This window comes from Lissotriton vulgaris, chromosome 8 (assembly GCF_964263255.1).
Source record: "Lissotriton vulgaris chromosome 8, aLisVul1.2, whole genome shotgun sequence".
Classification (NCBI taxonomy): Eukaryota; Metazoa; Chordata; class Amphibia; order Caudata; family Salamandridae; genus Lissotriton; species Lissotriton vulgaris.
Window position 1 is genome coordinate 689,017,828 of NC_141696.1, and position 22,943 is coordinate 689,040,770.

General features: G+C 45.0%; 1 protein-coding gene across 2 annotated transcripts in view; it reads right to left on the minus strand.

The window, feature by feature from the left end:
• The window catches only part of CNKSR2 (connector enhancer of kinase suppressor of Ras 2), a 1,783,347-nt gene that overhangs the window by 257,097 nt on the left and 1,503,307 nt on the right, over nucleotides 1-22,943 (minus strand). For both annotated transcript variants that reach the window (XM_086934554.1, XM_086934553.1), the window contains one exon: nucleotides 16,363-16,900. In XM_086934554.1, the coding sequence (XP_086790680.1) occupies nucleotides 16,363-16,900 (538 nt within the window). The remainder of the gene's footprint in view (nucleotides 1-16,362; nucleotides 16,901-22,943) is intronic.

Here is a 22,943-nt window from a genome sequence, read left to right on the forward strand (position 1 = left end):
ATCATCTGCGGCATACTCCAGGGCCCAGCCCAACTCTCGGACAAGACAGACGTCCTTATCCTCAGATCCACCCCTTCGACCCGGGACGACTCCTGATGGCCGACCGCACTGGGAACCGCTCCAACACCCACCGACCACGCACCCAACCTAGGGGTCATCCTCAACTCCACCCTCTCCATGACTAAACAGGTCAACACCATCTCCTCCTCCTGCTTCAACACCCTCCGCATGATCTACAAGTGGATCCCCACTGAAACGAGAAGACCGGTCACCCAGGCCCTTGTCAGCAGCAGGTTGGACTACGGAAAGGTTCTCTACGCAGGAGCCTCTGCCAAAATCCTGAGACGGCTCCAACGCATCCAGAACGCCTCTACATGCCTGATCCTCAACATCCCTTGCCTCAGCCACATCACACCCCACCTGAGAGACCTGCACTGGCTCCTGGTCAACAAGAGGATAACCTTCAAGCTCCTCACCCACGCACACAAAGCACTCCACAACACCGGACCAACCTACCTCAACAGACAACTCAGCTTCTACACCCCCACCCGCCAGCTCCGTTCCGCCGACCTCCCCTCACCACAGTCCCCCGCTTCGGAAGAGTAACCTCCGGTGGCAGGTCGCTCTCCCACCTCGCTGCCAAGACCTGGAACACCCTCCTCATCCACCTACGGAAGATCCAAGACCTGCTGACCTTCAGGAAGCTCCTCAAGACCTGGCTTTTCGAGCAGTAGCAGCATTCCCCACCCCCGCGCCTTGAGACCCTCACTGGTTAGTAGTGCGCTTTACAAATGATATGATTGATTGATTGATTGGTAAAGGAATTTAAATGTTCTTATCTTAGCAAGAACCATATGACAAGTTCTATTATGAGGAAATAGCAAACAATGTGTAGGGTTCACTAATGTTTTGGTATCCAGTCCCAAGTTCACCCCTCTTAAGCATACTATAGGACTAATAAAAAAAACACTAATTTCTAATGACAAACAAGTATGCATATCATTTGTTGGGACTGGCCTGATGGAGTGTATTGGAGGAAAAAGATGGGTTTGAATTGTTTTATTTTATAGGTATAGTCAGATCAGGATTACTGATTTATACCACTATATTTACTATCTATGATAGATGACAGAGTATGGGTCAAATATTAAAACAATGTGAGCAAAATGCATGTTGCCCAATAAAAAATAATGTCAAACAGAATGCTGCCATACCAAATAACACCACAGTACAACATCTCACCAGAAGGTTTGTAAAGAAAGAGAAAAGTCCACAGAAGGAGCCCAAATATTAAGCCCCTGGAGCCCAAAGACCCATTAATGGAGTAAATATTGATTAATTACCCAGAGTAACCTCCCTATTGAAATGTAAGTGTTCTGAGAAAACTTAAGCAGTGACCATCGTATTCCTAAAACTGGAAACGATAATAGCAAGATGCCAAATTGATTGTGCCAAAATAAAACATTTCTGATGACACTACACAAAATATTTTTGGGATGTGTCATATTTAATTGTGGTAGGGTCCGGAGCAAATTCCGCTCAACACTCAGCCAGACATTAAATGCACTAACCATCAGGACTGGATATGCACATCCCAATGGAAGAGAATGCCATCACCATAGCTGTATCCCTATTAGACACCAACGTAACAGCGACATTGGCACAGGTATCAGCGCCCCTCAAGGACACCAAGCATCCATCCAAGTTAAGATTACTGAAGAGGAACTTTTTGCAAGAACTCTGTGATATCTTCGAGTCTGGTGAAGGTACCATTGCTTTTGATGTAGACAAAGTAACTGTAAAGATTGACTGATCTAAGTAAATGTCTCAAACAGTCAGCACAGTGATCAATCAAAGCAGATACCGGAATTAGTTAACCGTCTTTATAATGGTCAGATTGTCACCTTCTTCAATGACACTGATCCCAGCAGAGCATCAATAACAGTACAATCTAATAACCCATTAATAAGAGAAAATCTAGAACACTTAGGTATTGACTGTATATCACCTTTAGGTCTCCAGACAACATACATCAACTTGATGGGAGAAGATTACACAGACAGACTCTTAGAGGAACTATTTGCAACACATCTAAGCCTGAGTGTTCACTCCACTGTAACATTCAGCACAGGACATTGAAATCATTATCAGTGTACTGTAGGAGCATAGTGATCTCATTGACACCATAACAAATAGTGACAATACCAATTATCATATCCATAATAGAACTGTTACTGCACCCCCTCAGGATTGGTGGCTAGGAGAATTAACACCACAAGACATACAGACAGAGAAAAGATTATTGGACAGTATGGGCAAGGCAATGCAGGATATAGATTGCTATCTTGAGAGTGACTTTGAGTGGGAATTTGATACAAATGAGATAGAGGAGTTCTTAAAATGGATAACAGAATGTAACATTAATACAACTACAATTGAAGAGTTCATTGTAAATGGTACAAAGCCTGTTGCGTTGTCTGACAAATGGTGAGGCATCATCTAGGGGCGCCATTGGATTAGTAATGGTGAGGAAGAGTAAATATGTGTTCATTGATCCATCCACCCTGTGCTACTTCGTCCTGGAACAGTGGCCATGTTGGCCACTAAGTAGTGATTCTAAAGGGCATTAAAGGGGAAGTTATTGATTAAGATCGTATTGATATACCTACTCTTTCTCATTGAATGTTGTTTCTTGTACATAACTGAGATGCTTTTTTACTCAGGGACAAGTAGGACATAATGAAACTTAGGTAAATAATACAGAATTAGGTCTCTTTATACAATGGTTATATGACATATCCCAAGCGGGTCCATGAGAAATCTCATATACATCACTGAAAGGAAAAGCATAAAAAAAGCAGGAGTACGTATGAGGAATGCTTTACATGCAACTACTTAAAGAACTACATGTGGCGATTTCTTGTTAAAGGGGCAGAGACAATTGGATTTAGAGCAAATGAACAATTTTTCAGGGTCCCAAATTTATCTTATCAACAAAAGCATTGTTGGGTTAAACCTACAAGGACACACCTGAGCCACTGATGGGGGCATCAGATCCTGTAACCAGCTTTATTGCATTTCAAGTTCTATGTGAATCTTCCACTTGAGGTCTATCTGAGTATCCTAACGGTTCTCGCCTCTTTGTTCATAAATCTGGAAGCGGTGCTCTTGTGGTTCTTACCCAGTAGGAGTGCATGCATAAACAATATATATAAATATATCATATATATTCACTGAAAAAACCATAGGTTTCAGGCACGTTATAGTCAGAAATTAGTATTTAAAAAACCTTAGAAATTCACTGAAAAAACCATAGGCCTCTTGGTTGGGGACCGTGGTGGGAGCACCAATGCCCCCACCGTCCGGGAACCGGCATTGCTTTTGGGCAAGGGGAGCTGCTAACAGGATTGCTAAGAGGTCTTGGGAGGCCACACCCCTTTATCCACCACTCTGAAAATGTGTCTCCTGGGGCGCTACTGGTTGGAGAATTAAGTCCTCTTGGATCCTGAGGGACCTTGGGGGCCAAGAAGCCCTCCTTGTACTTTGTGTAAGTCTTCACCAGCAGGATTCCTGAGAGCTGATCAGAGGCCCCATCACCTTGGTCCACTACTTCTGCAAACAGTATTACTAATTAAACAAGCACTGGCGTTGCCAATAGGTCTCGCAGTAGGAAAGTTGGAGCTATTACAATTGCAAATAACAATGCTTTTTATTTTTGTTTTCATTTTAAAAACATAAAGGGCTTTGTCATTTACAAAACCAATAGCTCCAACTTTCCTACTGCGAGACCTATTGGCAACGCCAGTGCTTGTTTTAATCTGCCTCACAAACTTGCTGGGACAACTTTACTGTGTGCAAGCAGCACTGTGTGCATGACAGGCACAGAGATGGCATCAGTACACCTTTACAGTATTGTATGTATGATAAGATTACCATACGACTTCGCATCATTAATAGGAACTCAATGTTTCTGTCCTGGGTTTCCCCCTTCAAATGTCTTCGAAATAGAACGTGCATCCGATATGAGCATCTTGACTGCAAGTCCCAGAATTCATTGCAGAGTTAAATAAAATCCCATGACTACAACACGGTGTCCTTGATGACAGGGAGTCATCTGGTTAGTGGCCCTTTCTTCTAAAGACAGACATGTTCTTTAAACAACCCAATGTGTCCTTTCTCCAAAAAAACGAGTGTTTCTCTAATTATTTGTCCAATTGTCGGAACAGGATTTGGAATGCTCTGGCTGCATTAAGGGGGCAGGGAGGCGGAGTTTCCGGAGTCAGCAGGGGTGCGAATCTGTTTGCAATCTACAATGTCTGCTGCATTCGGACAGCCAATCAGCAAATGATGCAAGGGAGGAGTAAGTATTGAAGAGGCATTGTCGCCTTATTAAGGGTGAGGTTGTGTTTGTGCCAAGGGGGGGGAGGGGGCTCAATGCAAAGCGGGAAGGGGTGGGTGCAAAAAAAGAGCTTCAAGGAAAACATAAAACAAGCATTAGCGAAATGAAACAAGACGGATAGGGATGGACAAACAAAAGCGCGGAGATGCCGGTCTTATGGCCAATTGAGCGCTATGCCAGTTGCACGCAAAAAAATAACAAGCTTGGTGCTGTGACATTAGGCAGGGTTCCCGGGTTTGGGCGAGTAGCTTTAAAGGGCCTCGAGTGTGCAACTGCACCATGCCTTTGTGTGCCGGACTTCAGCATACATGTCAACATCCCCGAATCAGGCGGGAGACTACCGATTTCAAGGATAGACTTCCACCTGCTGATTGCTGCCTGCAAAAACCAGATTCTTTGGCGGCTTCAGACAGCAAGGACTGGTCTTGTTTTACTCGAATTATGAACTGCCAGTAAACTGCTCCTGCAGGCCCCCTTTTTATCACGTTCTCTCTACCTGCCATAGCAATTTCTCTGTGCTCCTGACAGGCAAGGAAAAAATCTATATTAGTATTTCTGATATCCACTCCTGCAGCAGCACACTTGCAAGTCACCATACATGCCAATAGACGGATGTAGGCAGCAAAAGAAGTTAATAGGAGAAAAACATAATCCCGATTATTTTAAAAAAATCTTCAATTTTTCTTTTCCAAAATATTGCCATGTACACTTCTGTGTGGCTGGACCAGCCCCTCTGTTACCACGGGTCTCCTCAGTGTAAAGCCCCACGTCCCTACAGTGGCAAGGCTAGGAGAATGGCTTCCCTCTGATATGTGGTGTTATCTGTACACTGGGGTGTCTGAAGCGGAAGCGGAACGTACATGTCAGGTCTGAAGGGGGGTGATGGAAGCGGGAAAGCAGTTGTGTATGGATTTTCGTGGCTACCTCCAGTCCAGTGCGCTGCTTCTTCCAGTCACGCAGCTCTGCCTGGATGAAAGGGCAAGCTTTGCTTCGCTCACACCAGATGCTTTGATATGAGTGGCACTGCTGGCCTCTCTATAGCATGTTTACAAAGATGTTGAGTTTGAAAGCATGCTCTCATTTACTTCTTAGTGCTGTTGCTGTGTAAACATCGAATGTGGGATATTGGAGGCGTTGGTTTTTAATCACTGAAAGTTGCCCAAGTCTGTGTGTAGCGCAAACAGTGGCACTCATATCTGTCGCGTTACAGATGTGAAAACAAAACGGTGTTGCTATAACACTAATTCTTTGTGTGATGGTAGCATCTCAAACTTTTTTCTCATCAGGATTGCGATTTATTTGACTATGCGCCGTCGGCAGTGACACCTTGTTTTGATTTTGCAGTTTCTGTTGACACCATCAGTACTGTATCCCCATCGTTATTTATTTCTTCCCTCTTTCCCTCTCCCGCTGCAGTTACACGAGAACAGAGCTAATTTCATCGGCACCAGCCCCTGCGGCTGGAGTGTGTTGCGGTGTAGTGCCAACTGCCCCCGCCCCCCTTGCCCCCCCCCCCCCGTCCTCGGGAACGCGTTTGGCAATTGGGTGGAAAGAAATACCTTTATCCCGAAAGTACAAATCAATTGAAAGTAATACCCCCAAGTGTACAAGGCAGCTAGCTGGGTTTGTGTTTTAAATGAGCATGTTTACAGTCTGAAGTATGCACAATTGTTGATGAAATAAAAATCCTTACTGGCTAACTATACCAAGAAGGACTGGGCGAGAAGGGAGGGGAGAATGGCAGCAGCAGATGAGCCTGATTAAAGCTGATGAAAAGGGAGGGGGAGGAGGGAGTGCGATGCGAGAAGCAGCAGGGAAGGGGGCGGAGAGGAGGCTCTGATGGAGAGCGATGTAAAGCCATGCTTTGCAGCGAAACCTAACAAGAAGAGACATGGAACTCGGCGGGCTGTGTAGGCAATCAAGCGGAAAACGAAAGCCGTGCAAAACTAGATGGGCCGGCCAGCAGTGAATAATTAGGGGAGGTGCTGGGGAACAGATGGCCGTGAAGCAGGGGGCGGGGCAGCGGAACCCTTTGAAGTCACGGCCTGCGGCCGTGATGGCAAATGCTGCTGGCAGGAGAAGCTTGTGGGTGAAATGCAAGCTCGTGCACGAAGGGGCTTGTGGTCACGTGATTTCACGTGAACTTTGGAAAAACCGCTCGTAAAAAGTCAGCTTGTGGTTTGACAATAATAGGTCCGAGTTTCACTCGACCTAAAAACTATAGAAATTCACTGAATAAAAACAAAGGTTACAGGGACATTATAATTAGGAATTAGCATTTTTTTTCAAACTTCGAAATTCACTGAAAAAAAAGGTTAAAGGGACATTATAGTTAGGAAATGAAATAAAAAAGACCCTTAGAAATCCACAAAAAAAAACAAAGGTTATAGGGACGTTATAGTTAGGATAAGGTTTCACTCGTACAAAACCATTCAAATTCACCAGATATAGTTATCTGAGCTAATTATAACTCTTCAATGTCCCTTCCTGATATGTATCTGGATATTTAGGGAAAATCCAGTTTTTTAGAACTCTCTTAAAGTGCATAAGACTTTTACTGGCTCTGAGGAGAGCTGGCAGCTTATTCCACAGCTAACTTACCATCACCTCAAAAGGCCGAGCCTCTATACTTCACCTTCCAAAATGTCTGGACACATAGGTTGGCAGAGGAGGAACACAGGTTCCTCATTGGCCTGTAGTGCCTAAAGAAGTGCCCCTGAACATCGCTCTTTGCCTATTACATCTCTTCTTGGGTAGGATGAGGGCCCAGATAGAGCCTGTAAAAATATGCCCCATATCTTTTAGGGTGAACTCCACTAGATATGATAAGAAGGTAGAAGTACTATACATTCCCACATATGAACAAAGACATATTGAATGAGTCTGCCCACGTGACACTAGATACCCTGTAACAAACTATGAGGAGGGAACTAGTCCTCATGCACCAGAAGACTAGTGGATGGGGAGATGGAATGTTAGTATGAGGCATTTTCAGTGCCCCATGCTCTTTTCCCACAGTAGCGACTACACTGCCTACCTATTGCCTCCGGGTTGCACAGAAAAGTCAGAACTCGCAGTCACTCGGTCATTTTACACCCATGACTAATGGCACTCCAAAATCAACTTTTTTCTGTACAAACATCTCCCTGTGGAATGGGACCTACACCAATAAAGGCACTATAGGGAAGCGTGAGAGAACAAGGGACAACAGCATTGCACGATACACTTGGGTGGATGGGACAGTAGACCCCGATCAGTTATGAAATTAATATCTGTTTCTTTATGTTTCAGAGGAAATGGCACAATCAAAGTAGAGATAAAGCACTGACTGCAATGCCACAATAGATAATGCTGACATGCAGAGGGGGACTTCCAGTCTCATGGATTTCTTGTGGCGAATGCAGAGAGCTGCTACACGTTCAACTACCTCCAAACTGGGGAGGCCTCTGCTCTCTGGGTACCTGGCAAACACGCACTCCAGTCATCCATTAGTAAACATCACCAAGTAACATGAGTACCTACTGAGCCCTCTGTTTACTCTACCTTATCCGTACTGCTGGAAAAGGTCCGCAGAGTACTATGGGACTGACTTTTGGAAGGCTGTGCCCCAAGAGTTCAGACCGTTCAACAATGCTCAACTGTTCTTTGGAAACATGTTGTCATTCATCCTGGCAAAGGCAACAGCTCGATGGCCGCAAATAAAATAGAAACAAATGAAGATTAATGCCACCAGAAAAGGGTTCAACACAATTAAGGAACAGTTGCAAACAAAGAGAATAATGGCCATGCAACACTGAAACGTGCTTGCCCTTTTCACGGCCATGGAGGGGGTTCTTGTGCAGAAGATGTGGACAATAAAACTTCGACCAAGGTGATAAAAACGACATGATCTAACATGATCTAAAATGGAAAACTGTGAGCAAAGGAGGTGCCCTAGATGAATGGTTTAAGGGTTGGTTCAATGGCTACCATCATGGATGTCAGGACTGTTTTAGGCCTTGTTGCTTCTCATTGTGGTCTTGAGTTTGCTGTATTGTCTTTCTCAATTAATTATAGCATGCTGTAAAAGAATTCGCTCCAAGGTGGGAGGATTGTTCATAGTGAAATCACCAGCGCGAGTGGAAAGGGGCGACCATTCGGTCCCCCCGAACGTATGGTTGGGTGCCTCGATCCTCCCGGGAAACCATTTTGGGCGGGGGGCGTGTCTCGGCTGGTATGCCCGAAGCGGCGTAGCCGGGGCGCGCCTTTTCCCGCCCAAGAGGGGTTGTCCTAGACACCTACACCGAAGACCACGCCCCGTAGGCGTACCGGAGGGGGGTACACGCCCTCCCGCAGAAGAATAAATAGAGCGGGAATCCGATTAAGCGTCCTCTTGTTCCTGTGCTCTGAAGGCTGCACCCACTCGTTGCTCGTGAGCCCTCGACGGAACAAGCAGCAATTTTGACCCACCCACCAGCCCCTTATGGCAATGTTTGTTTAAATAAAGTTTTGCTGAGTAGGCTTTTCTTCCTTTGTAGAACAGGAAAGGAATGTTTTGATAAGGATGTGACTTCTGCCTGTAGGATAATGTTTTTCTTGGTAGGAGTGAGCAGTCGATGAAGCATCGAGGAAATGTCAGACTTTTTTCCTTTAGTAGGTAAACAACTGTCGTATTTATTTTGGTCGGGCGGTAAGGTCATGATCGGTGAGCAGTAATTTCAAGGTCCCTAGAGGGGGGCGCCACCCACAACGGATGGGAGCGCCCGAGGGGAGGCGGCCATTGGCCCCTCCCACGGGGAGGCGGCACCCCCTAAGGATGGGTCACCTAGGGGGAGACGGGCATAGGCCCCTCCCAGGGGGGGGGGCGGCTAGATGTCTAATTTCCCGGGGTCCGGATATCCGCGACGGCGGATAGAGAGTGTGGGGATGGGGGGGAGTCCACGCTGTCCTTCCTACAGATACCTCACACGGGAACTCGGACGACCTTTAAGATGGCGTCGAGTGGAAAGGGGGTCCCCACCACGACAATGGAAGTTACAGTTGGCAACGAGGGTAGAGTCCTCTGCGCATGCGCCACTCACACGGTGAGGGCGAGAGTTTTTGGTAGTAGGGATCTGAGACCGGTTAAGACCTTGCCGTTGGCCCTTAATGCTAGGATGTATAATTTTAATTTAGAATGTTTGCATTTGCAGGATGTTAGACTCGGCTAGGAAACTGTCACGGGTCTGACTGTCAAGAGACACCTGAATATAAAGACTGGTGGTGCGCCACCCCCCTTTCACCTTGCGTCTTGTCTCAACAGCCACAGACTTCTACGTGGCATGAGGAAGACGGAGACCCAGAAACGGAATGGCCATCAGGGGTGAACGTATACGGCTCCTTTAAGGCCGACGGCTGGGATTGTGGAGTCACGCCCCTAGTGACGACAAAAGCAGGAAGCACGGCATCGAAGACGGACGGCGTTTCCCCGGCGGAGGAGATCGATGAGGAGAGCAGCGCGGAACCAGGTCAAGGAAGAGAAGCAGACGGAAACGACAAGCCAGGAGGCCAACGGTCGGACGAGTCGCCCTGCCACGCGCCCACGGGAGGAGCGTGGCTTAGAGAGGTACGGGGTCGGGTCGCGGGTTAGGTTGGGAGGCGGAGACAGCCCCCGGTGTGACACTTCCTGCAACCAACCCCTTCCCTGAGCACGAGCACCTTCCGTCACTCCCGTAGATAACTGGAGCACTTCACGGGGTTTTGCGTTTCCTTCACTCCCGGTCCTTGTGTATGTCTACCCAGAGTGCAGGCAGTAATCCGCCTTCTCTTGATTTCCTTTTCTTTCCGGTACCACGTGGGATCCTGCTATTGAGACGTATCAAGACAAAGACTTCCACGTCCAGAAGGCACCGCGGCATTCAGCGATACTAAGAGACTAGAGACTCATTACCTTTTCATGAAGAAAACGTATATAACAATAAAGCCCTCCTTAAAGCCCTTAATCAAAGCCCCAGTGTTTCTCTTTGAGCCGGCCTCTCCCGCACCAGTGGTCAAACCTCCAAACCTCCCTGAGCCCCCGGGACAGAAACCTTTGTATTAGAGATCTGTTAAGGTTAGCCAAAGATCATGTCTGCATCGAAATGTAATAAATGTAAAATTGTACATAATTATGAAACTTTTATTTAATGTTTTAAAATTTGTTTCATATTTTAATAAATACGGCCGGGAGGGTGACTCCCTCCCGCCTTCCAAAAGTTCAAACTTGTGTCCGACTTCTCCCATCCTTGAAGATTGTGTTGAGAGGGGGTGGCGGGCATCCCGGCCATATGGAAAGGGGCGACCATTCGGTCCCCCCGAACGTATGGTTGGGTGCCTCGATCCTCCCGGGAAACCATTTTGGGCGGGGGGTGTGTCTCGGCTGGTATGCCCGAAGCGGCGTAGCCGGGGCGCGCCTTTTCCCGCCCAAGAGGGGTTGTCCTAGACACCTACACCGAAGACCACGCCCAGTAGGCGTACCGGAGGGGGGTACACGCCCTCCCGCAGAAGAATAAATAGAGCGGGAATCCGAAGAAGCGTCCTCTTGTTCCTGTGCTCTGAAGGCTGCACCCACTCGTTGCTCGTGAGCCCTCGACAGAACAAGCAGCAATTTTGAGAACTTGTAATCTTGTTGTTTCTCTTTCAGTTACTTCGAGTTCGAAGAGTCCGGAACCTCGACGATCAGCTAGGAGCGGAATACTCGACATCATGGCTGGCAAGAAAGCGGGAAAGAGTTCCAAGACGGACAAGGTGTTACGCCTGTTGTCGAACCGGATGGCTTGCATGGACCGAAAACTCGGACAAGTCCAATCGATCGGTAGAGGTTTGACGGAGGTCAAAAAACAGCTGGCTGCACTGAGCAACCCGGTCACCCTAAGAAGGTAATAGGCCCGGCCTTGCCGGGAGTCGTCCCTGAGGGTAGAGGGAAACGGGTCAAGAAGAGGGCAGTTTCGGGGGAGGTCCCGGTCCCAGAGGTACCCCCAGTCGCCCCCCTCATGCCGGTAGACAACCCGGTACCAAATCCTGATATGGGGCAGCCGATCCCGGTTGTAATTACTCCTGATAACGATGAGGATATGCCTCCCGAATTGGCCATCCAGTTGGCAGCATGGCTCAAGAAGAAAGCAGGGGGGTCAGTGGCCCCTGGAGATCCGGCCGAGGAGGCCAGACTACTAATCAAGCAATTGCGGCAGTCGAGAGATGTCGCAAAGGCGAATGTTCCTCTTGTTTCCCCACAGGTAGCACCGGTAGGACCTGCAGTTGGTCACGAGAAAACGGCGGGAACAACGGCTGAACCGGGTAAGCTCGCATTGCCAATAGCGGGGGAGGGTTCATTACCCTCAAAGCGGGAAAAGGTGGCACAGCACATCCCTTTGGCCACGAAAGAGTTAATATGGGGGGACAAATATGTTAACATGTTTTCCTTATTAACTGACCATCGCGAGATGGAATATGCTAAAACCCAGAAGGATTTGTGGCACCCGAGCGTCTGGCGTGCCAAGATGGCGGAATTCAGGGTGGATGAGACAGTGACGAATTGGGTTAAGGCCTTTTCTATATTTACTGCAGTTATGGGGGAACGTAAACCTGAGGTGATGACTGAGTTGACTTGCTATCAAAATCGTAATATGGATTTTTATTCTAGGTATGGGGGGGAAGAATGGAAAGGTTATGACATGAAATTCAGGAAAGCCAAAGAATATGATGCTACTTTGACTTGGGATTGCCTGGACTCGGTGTCATGGCACAAACAGCTCCTGCCAGGGGCGGCAGGTACGTCCTCGCCAGGCGGGAGTGGGTCAGGAGTCGTCCGCCAAAAGCCCGCGGTGCCCTTTCGAGCGGGCGCCGGTGGGGATTACCAGCCTAAGACCGGCGGAAATGGCGGCAAACGGGGGGTCTGTTGGGGCTTCAATCGAGGCAACTGTAACAGACCGCAGGGAACATGTAGGTTCAAGCATGTATGTGCGGGCTGTGGGAACTCCTCACACCCGGAGAGTTCGTGAAAATCGAAAAATAGCGGGACGGGAGGAAAAGGAGGCTCTAAGCAGGAGTGAGGTAGAACTTTGTGACCGATTGCCTACACCCGTTGATCTCATGGCTATGACTCCTTGGTTAAACAGATACCCTGATCATGTATCCGCTGGGGTGTTGAGGAACGGATTCCACATCCCGGCGGGGGATTTTCGGGGGGACTCCTGTAAAAACCAGTTATCGGTGCAGCACAACCCAAGCGTGGCAGAGAAGAAAATAGCAAAAGAAGTCAGCTTGGGGCGAGTGGCAGGGCCTTTCCATCGCCCGCCGGTGGCAGAATTCATGTTTTCCCCGTTAGGGGTTGTCCCGAAGAAAGACCCGGGGGAGTTTAGACTTATTCATAACCTGTCTGCTCCAAGGGGTTCCTCGGTGAACGAGGCCATTGACCCAGAAGTCTGTTCAGTACGGTACGCATCGTTCGATGAAGCCGTGGCCATGTTAAATCGCCTGGGCCCTGGGGCGCTGATGGCGAAATCAGATATTGAATCCGCGTTCCGGTTGCTCCCGGTACACCCACAGGATCAGCGCTTGCTAGGTTTTGCATTTCAAGGAAGTTATTACATGGATAAATGCATGCCTATGGGTTGCTCCATTTCTTGTGCCTATTTTGAAATGTTCAGTTGTTTTTTAGAGTGGGCATTCACCGAGGCCACAGGGCATAGGCATGTTATGCACTATCTCGATGACTTCCTGTTCTTGGGAGTAGCCGGCGATACGAGATGTGCGCAGGCGCTGCACGACTTCTGCATCCTCATGAGGGAGTTTGGAGTCCCGCTGGCACCAGGTAAGACGGTTGGACCATCTACTTCACTGGAGTTTCTGGGAATTGAGCTCGATTCTCTGGAGGGATGTTTCCGTTTACCAATGGAAAAGGTGGCCAAGTTTAGGGCTTCCTTGATGCAATGCCTGGGTAAAGAGAAAGTGACCCTGCACCAGTTACAGCAAACAGTGGGTCAGCTTAACTTTGCTTTGAGGGTAATACCTATGGCCCGCCCCTTCTCACGCTCTATTGCACAAGCTATGGTCGGTCTCAAAGAGGTGCACCACCGTACGAGACTGTTGGCAGAGGTTCGCCAGGATGGTAAACCAATGTGGGGAAACCTCAGACAAACAAAAACAACCACCACTGGAATCAGCAAAAAGCACTGTAAAACTCTATGTAATCAAAGAACAAATATAGTCCCAGGTTGCACAGGGACACAGAGTAAAGGTGAGAGTTCAGAGGAGAGCAAAACACAAGATCAGCAAGTTTAGTTAAAAAGGGAAAACATGACTAACAAAGCCTTGAAGAATTCCAGATCACAGCGCACAAGCACATACTCCATTCCCATTATTAGCAGAGACGTGGTTCAGAAAATATGTGAACAAAGGTAGTTTTGGACAATAGTGTAGAAAGCAAGATAAGAAAACCTTAGAACAGTAGAACAAACATCCACTCTGGAAAGAGAGGTTAAAGGACAATATTTCATCAAAGCTCTGTTAGGATTAAGATAAGGGGAGAGGAGGAGGACACGAGTTCAAGGATGCAGGTGGTGTGGTGTTTAAGTGGAATTTTATCATTAACTCATATTATTCTGTGACTTATTACTGCTTTTTAAGAGGATAAGTATGAAGCCAGAACAATTTGTAAGAATTAAGAAGCTGCCTGCCTGTTGCAAATTGACATACTCTTCAGTTCTATGGGGCTGACTTTCTCCAGATCGTATTCTAAGTAAACCTACTCTCTGTTTCCAACGGCCGTTGTCTTTGAGGTTGCCTAGCTAACAGGCTCTTTAAATTGTTGAATGGTGTCCAAATGTCATCAGTTTATGAAGTCTGTAATCCAAACACACTAGTAGTGATTGAATGCAATGTGATCAAGTTTATACTGTAACCTTATAATCAATAAAGACATTAAGAACTGGGGGTCAATTTGTTTCCATTTTGCAGGGGAACTGTTATTTTATAAAGATAAAAGGAGTGCGGACAGACCCTGACGATGCTGAAAATCCTGTTTCTGGCACAAACTCCTATTTTGGCCTAAAACTGGACTACAAGGTGCATAGATTGTGCATAATGTGTGTGTGCCCTATTGGTTTACTGCAGGTAAAACCTGCTATCATCAGTGGGCAAATTGCATAAAATGGCAGTCTGTGCACACTAGAAAGTATGAGTTAATCTGAAGTTTGCGTTAAATTTGCCATTATTGTAAACCAGGCTCATAATCAGGAGCAAATTGGACACCCACTGACTACTTTCCCTTGCAAAAATAATTTGTGGATCCCATTGGGATGGCGCAAAATGTCCACCCCTAGCCTACAGAAATGATGAGGGGTCCCCTGAGTATCCCATGTTTCATAGATATTTACTGACATTAAGCTGAACATGCCCCCCATGGGTTAAGGGGCTGGTCTGGCAAGTTACTGTGTGGGCTGTTTTTTGGCTGTTAGTGGGCCTGCTTCAGGGTCTTGCGGGCCAGTTTTCACTGTTGATGTCCTGATATTACCATAAATATTGACTGCAGCAAGCACAAATGCATCTAGCCCCCTATTTTCTTGTAAAACGCATATACCTGTTATACCAGTGTGTCTGTAAAATTCTAAACTGACCTGATTTGTACAATGTAAGCCACTTCTTTAGCTGTCTGATTTGCTTAGGGGGGCACTTTTATTTAGGTGCCTCTGCTTATTATCAGACCCAGTCCGACCCTGATGTTTGAGCATATATGTACAAGAAGAAATGTAAAAAAAAAATCCAATATAATTTGCTAGGCGCCTCCCATTTTTGCTCATCTTAAGGCAACAGTCGCCGAATGGCTTTGAGTTTTAAAGCATAGGGATCTAAGACATGGGTTTAAAACAAAAAGCAATTATAGCAGAATTACATTAATCGGGCGAGGCACTGTTAAAGTATTTTTGTATTTTCAACAGCAAAATGCACCAGTTTGATCCCTAAAAGTACATCTTAACAGGGGCAGTAACAGTTCCAAAATGTGACATATCATTGCCACTACATCCAAAAGAACTGGAATTCGATACAACTAATTCTGTCATGAACTGCAACCTTTTAACTAAACGAAATCGTGGTGAATCAATCAATTGCCGCTGTTGAACAATATTATGTGATCAAAAATTACTGATGCAAATTAATACCTTCAAGCAATGAACAGAATATAATTTTGCAACAGGAAACATGTCAGCGCCATCAAGACACTTCATGTCATTTGGCGCCGTATCTTGATGCTCTTTTCTGGTGCTACGCAGAGCCAGTGCCTGTTTTATGCGCCTATAGGGCGTAAAGTGAATTAATTTAACCTGATATTTCTCTGACTTGGTGCTTTATTTTCAGATAACACAGCTGTGTTAGCCAGTTATCAGGATTGTTTCTGAGCCCTGCTGTCTGAAAGTAAAGCATTAGCTCAAATAAATATAGGATTTAAACAGTGCACTTAATTTTACGCCCTGCAGGCCCTGCCTAGAAAAGAATATGGCATCACGATGAGCAAAATGTCTTTTTTGTGTGTGTGCGGTGTCTAAAGTTTAAACATATATCTAGGAATTTCTCTGATTTAATGCATGAATTGAAGACAGAATAAGTCAGAAACATAAAGAGGTAATCTCTGCTCACTGTTTCCAACAAGTTCATATCAACTCAGAGAAATTCCGAGTTCTATGTTTGAACTTGAGCCACCTCCAACGCACAAAAGCAGGAAAGCAGCTCGGCTCATCATAATATGACCCCTGATGCTCAGTGTTTTAAAATGTTATAAGCACTTCTAAGGGTCTGAAGTTCAATATTGCTCAGCAATAGGAAGGCAAGCCAAAATTATTTTAACTTGTAGAGGAATAAATGTTAGTTGCATGGATACAACGACCAGATGAAAAAAAATGTCACCCATTTAACGTACCACATTTCACCTCCCTAATTGTGTGCATATTTAGAGAATATTGAATACCTACTTGTATCTAACAAGTTGTTAAATTCTTGTTCTTCTGTCTCCTCTTCTTCCTCCTTTACTTGTTTCTTTTTTGCTGATTCCTGCAGCTCTGAGGCACTAAGAAGAGAGTTCTGCTTGCAGTGATTGAGCCCCCCATCCCGCGGCAGAGTAAAGCTTCGAGGTTTACTGCCTCCACCATTAAGGACTTGTATCCGTTCACCCTCCGCCAAGGGGTGTGGGCCGTAGTGATCCTGCATATGGCACTTCTGAATGGGAAGCGTGGACTGCCTCCGGTGATCTGGAGAGATAACTAGAGAGTCAGTGAACACAGAGTCCTCCAGGGGCAGAGTCTGAAGGTAGTGCAGCCCTGAACTTGTAAGTGGAGTCTCAATTAAATCTTGCCAGGAGCGCCGCTGGCTGGCGTTTTTTCGGAGTGGGGATTCCGCGATGCTGCCCACTACTTCCTGTCGGTACTCCTCATGGGAAGAATGCGACTGAGAGGTCTCGGTTGAAGAAAGCCTACTATGCTTTGGTTCAACAAAAGGGCTTGCACAGCTCATCTACAAAAAAAAGATAGATTTTAGAGCAATACACTGTACAGCGTTATTCTTTTACAATGTTTTATATTTTATTGTAGTAGAGTACTTCATAGAGCGAAAGAGAAGGAAGACCAGTCATATACTATTTATTGGCCTTACTGAAAATCTGCCTGCTCAAGAAGACCTCCTAATCCCTATCTATTAATCACTGCAAGTACATTAGATGTTACATTGAATATTGCACAAGAATTGGAACTGAAATGCTAAAGATACCCCAACAACCCTCAAACTATTGAGAAAGCCCATTCTCTAGATGTATTGTTTCTTTGTGGCAAATACATCCCATTTTACTCATCATTCACATATTGTGAGAGCTTTATATGACTTCCAATTAACAGCTACTAAATAGCAGGCCTTTAAAAAACTCAAAACTCCATACAGCAGTGACAATCACAGTTTCAACATCACTAATTTCCGGTCTGGGTCACTATTTAACACTAAAGAAGTTCCAATTACAACAAATTCTGAGCTGAATTGATCTTGGCTTAGCCGCAAAATTTGTGCTTACAGCTCCAAAGCATAGACGTATAATAAAGGCATCAAGACTGAACCTGGGCATTCATTTTTACCACCTTAGTTGGTTCAAATATAACCACTAGTTTTCATGAGATTAATTTCTATGCAAATTAAATCCTAAAATAATAAATTCACAAAACATCCGCAATTCCTAATCCTGGTATCGGTCATGTGACAGATGAAAGATTTCAACATTCTTGGTGCCACAAACTTTACAAAATACCATGCATAAAAAATATATCAAGCTCTCAGTAAGGATGAAATAAACCAATTCCTGCTCAACTAACACATTCTCACAACTACCTTCCCCCTTCTACACAGAGATTTGGGTGTGTATGTTTTATACCGACGTGGCACCTCATGTCCACAAGGTATCAAAGAGGGCAGCCACAAAGGACAACCCTCTTAAATCCTTATGCAGGATTGTCCTCCCTCATCCACTCTGATTGTCACAGTTATGGCTGCCTTAGTTCCAGTTATTTGTGTGCATAGGAAAAATACACAACTATGCAAGAGATAGGGTTGGTGGGAGCCCCCTAATGTGTATATGTTGCTGAGCTGCCCTTGATGATGCTGGAAGCTGCTTCTTCTCACCTAGCCTAATGGTGCCAACCCTATGTATTTGGGTCAGGAGTTGCTCTATCAAATGTAAAGCTACAACTTAATGAAATTTAAAGATGCATTTAAATACATTATTTGAGCCTATTTTATATCTTTTCTTCACTGGTTTAAGCAATGAAATGTGGCAAACACACCTGTTACATAAAATGACATTGTGAGAAATTGGGGTGTTGATTGAGGAGGGTCTGAGCCTTTCTGAACCAATAGCCATAATCCCCATCAGGGTGAACTATTAAAGTCACTAGATTAACCACTGCTTAACCCTCTTGTACCACAAAAGCAGTCAGGCTTAACTTATCGGCAATGTATCGGTATTTATGCAGCACACAAACAGTAATAAATTGAAAAAAACAAGAGAATCACACACAAATTGAGAAAAATGGAGTAAGGCACCAAACGGTTGGGAAAAGAAAATGCAAACTTTATAAAAGTGGCATTTTTAGAATTGTGACTTAAAATCCAAATGTGGCTTTTCGATTAAAGAGGGTTTTGAAATACAATTCTTTAGATACCATACTTGATACCTGCTCCCAATTTAAAGTTATCACTTATTAAATGTAATAAGGTAACCCAATATTATCCTAAAGGATGAGGCAGGCCTTGCAGCAGTGAAAACCAAATTCAAGAGTTTTTCACTACCAGGACATGTAAGCTTAAAAGTACATGCCCAGCTTTTTAAATACACTGTACTCTGCCCTCTGGGCTGTGTATGGCCTACCCTAGGGGTGACTTACATGTAGTACAAAGGGAAGGTTTAGGCCTGGCAAAAGGTTTATTTTGCCAGTTTAACGTGGCAGATTAAAACTACACACATAGGCCACAATGGCAGGCATGAGACATGTTTAAAGTGCTATTTAACTGGGTGGAAAAATGAGTACTACAGGCCCACTAGTAAATTCTCAAGTGTTAAATACTGTGACAGGGAGGTCTGACGAGAAGGTTTTGATAGGTTAATTACCGGTAATATTCATTACTCCGAGTCGTAGACCTCCCAGCCACAGTCCTGATTCCCATTCCTCCCTCCCTGTTCGGCTTCTTGTGCTTGGTGGTAGAGGATGTGCTGCAGTGGGTCAGGGGTTATGAGCCACATGATTTGGGAGTGGCTGGAGGGTAGGGATGGGGCTAAGGGAGTTTTTGCTTGGAAATTCTGTGGGATGAGCTATTGCTCATACGCTAATGACTGTGATGGGGAGGTCTGGCGAGGAGGTAATGATTTAATAGGCAATGTGCACCATTATTGTACAAATCAATACAAATCAATGCAAAGGCTTTGGAAGCTTTTTATGTATCAAACCACCTCCTGATTTGCACCACTTACATAACAGGGGACAGAAAGGATCATTTGTATAACATTACCTGCTGTGGGCCAAGCACCTACAGATGTGATATAGCGTGGCTCATTTTACAGGTGTTGAAATTTGTATCAATTGTTCCCATGATGGTGCCTTGTTCTCACCATTTCTTGGCCCTTGCCCTTGCCCTGTCATAACCATTACAGTGGACCATATATATCCCAAAAGGCCTTTGTTTTTGCACATCTACATAGAGACAGATGTAGATCACTGACAGAATACTGGAAAAAGAAGTATTGTGTGAACATATCATGTCATAAATATTGAGGACCAAAATATCGAAAAGGTAAGTGCAAATAGGTACATTTAGATTGACTAATCCTAACTCCACATCTAAGTACCTTGAAGATATATATATTATCAAGGTACATATAAACAGAGTTATACATAGTAATACTTTGCTTACCTATAGAACTTACCTTCACGATATTTGTGTCCTCGATATTCTTGACATTATATTTTGGTCCATTTTGGTAAATACCAACAGATATTCTGCTGCTACCTGCATTTGTGTGTTTTCTTACAAACATGCACAATCAGGCAATATGTTGCCAAATGCCCTTTTCTCCAGGATCTGTCCCTTGTCTCCACCCTTGGGGAGGAGTTAAGGCAGAGTCTTGCCCTCAACAGTACATGTTTATTCAAAGGCTATTCTGGACTGGATTTCCAGCCTTCATTTTTAGGTCTCGCATAGCGTTGTAGCGCCCACTTTGCGAGGCATGCGGTATACACTATAGTTGGGGGAAGCTCTGCCCACTTTCCATCCATAATTTTTATTGGCTTAAATCATAAATTTAGCATTGTGATTCATTTTTGGCTTTTCAGTCCTGCCTCCTGACGGCCATGTCTTTAGTTATGTTCTCCCGAGGCTATCATCCCCTTTACTTTAAAAAACATTTTGTACCCCTGCCTCTCCCGGTTCCCTCCCTCAGTCCATTCGAGCCTTCCTTAATGACCGCACTTCTGTTTAAAATGCAATAGGGTTCACGTAAAAATGAGTACTATTGCATTTTCAGTGCTTGTTTGTTTTATGATTGGCGGCTGAATTTGCACTCTTTGTCTCGCATGCGCGAGATGCCTTACATCATATGCATGCATGACAAAACAGTGGCGTTTTTCCAATTCACTGTGGGAGGCAGAGACAGCACGAGCAGGGAAGCGGCGGCCGGCCTGGCAAGCCACCGGTCGGCGCTCCTTGTTTGTGTTTAAAACTATTATTTGTTGCTCACTTGCCCACGGCCGTGGTGGAATCTCCTTTTAAGTCAAAGACTGATTGTACATTCGATTCAGTCCGTGGAGAGGGACATTGTAGAGGAAAATGGGCGCAGTGGTGGTGTCACAACACTTCTCAGTTTTACAGGGACTTCCGCCATCTCAGTGTATTGTCGGCAGCAGGATGGGACATCTTCCAATGACATACTCTCCCGTCATGTAGCCAAGCTCCCAGGTAAGTGTGATAGGGTGCCGCTGCTCTGGCAGGAGGCACTTAGGCTGTGTGCGTTGCTATGGAAACTACCTGCTGCGTTTTAGGCGTTTCAACGATGTTTATGGACGAGAGGCCCTCTAACTTCCTATGCACCTCTCGGGAGTTCTTTACTACACGCACTATTATGCAGTGTTCATTTGGCACCTTATCTCTCACCGGCTCAGAACTTGTAAACCATCCACGTACCACTCAAACGGGTGCACTCCCCCAAACAAGTACAAGCATTGGCAACACTGATTGTGAAATGTCATGCACTGTGGTGCACACGGCACAGCGCATCTTTTAGTATTTAATCCTGTCTTGAATCAGTGGTAAGTACATATTTATGCGTACATTTATTTATTTGCTCAGGACTCATGCTTGTAGTAGCAACTCAACCTTAAACATAAACCTGCAGAAAAGGTGACCGAGACTGCACATCCCTCATTGGTTAGGAGTCTATTTTTGGTTTCACATAGAGCTGAAAAAGGGTTTACTTATCTTTACAAACCTGACAAGTGAAATTGAAATAAAGCAAAGCCACGCCCCCACATTTACCCAGACGAACCATCTCTTAGAGTTAATCAGAGAGTCCTCTGCATTTTCTTTTACTGAATTGTAATCAAAAGCAAGCAGGGCAGTTTGGCTTTCCCTTGTGTTGCTTAGCTAATAGCTAGTACCTTAAGTTGGATGAAAAATAAGTTGGGAAATTCTCTAGAGCAGTGGTCTTCAAACTATTTAATGCACCCTCCCCCCTTGAAGAAAAATAATTGGGCATCCCTCAGATTTTTTCTCAATTACTCTCTTACAATGGCAATGTTTAAATATGTTTAGAATTATTCGAACATTACAGTGAAGTTTAGTTCGTTTTAAAAATGCATTTTAATACATGATTGCTAAACATACTGTTCTGGTCAGGCAGGCCTTACACATTTTTAAAAGTATCCACAATGTGATTAATAGAAATGGGGGTGGGGGTTTTTTAAAGAATATTTGGAGTCCCTTCCCTTTTGACACTTTCTCCCAGCCAGGATATAAATGACAAAAGATGTTACTGATGGCACATTACAGAGCAACTTTCTGCCCCTCATTTTTTTCTGCTTAAAACAACGTACTGTTATCAGCATAATGCTTCTATTAGTTTACAAGAGAACCGATTTAGGGAGTTAAGAGGTTATGCCCCTCAAGGGCACTAGGGTGGATGCATCCTCCTCAGTGCGATTATTTTAGAAACAAAAAGATCCACCTCAGGAGGTGGATCCTTTTGTTTCTAAAATAATGCTTCTTTTAGCCAGAGCCTTGCACCCCCAGAACACTTGAGGCCCCCTTAGTGGGGCCCGCCCCCTAGTTTGAAGACCCCTGCTCTAGAAGGAGCATGGCCAAAGAAGCGTGCTTAGAAAATCTACCAATGAGCATGAACAATTCAGTTATAAGCGAAGCTTTAAATAAGTAAACTAAAATCCTGTGCCTCACACAGCTAAAGCAGTTGACTGTGCCAATGCTTGTTAGGTGTATTAGATACATAAACAATGATTTTGTTGTGAAGGATTAGAATTGGAATTGTTTCAATTCTGAAAATGCAAGCCCCAGACTTACAAATGTACTAAGCTGTGTGGAAACCGATGTGACCTACAGAGTGTTTCAAACTCTCAAGTTGTCACCACTTTGTTCAACAGCCTTTCACTCTGCTACGCTTCGGCCCTTTTTCTTCCCTCATTTTTTTCAAATCCTTAATCTGCATATCTCATATTCTCCCAGCATTACAACTAGCACTTGTTGGACCATGGCTTTGTGCACTATGCAGAGAGGCCTAGCACTGGATGTGCATGGAGTTTAAACACTTTTATGAGCCCCTTATAGGCATTGCAAGAAACTCACACTTACACATCTATCTCAGCTGAACCTCTGCTTTACTAACATCCTGTTTGCTGAGCAGTTCAAAGAAATCCAGTAAAGCAAAGGAAAAGCAGAACCATGCCGACTCATGTTTAGGTGATTCTGCCTGCCTCGTCAGAGAAGATTAAAATTGAGTGTGTACAGTTAATGATGC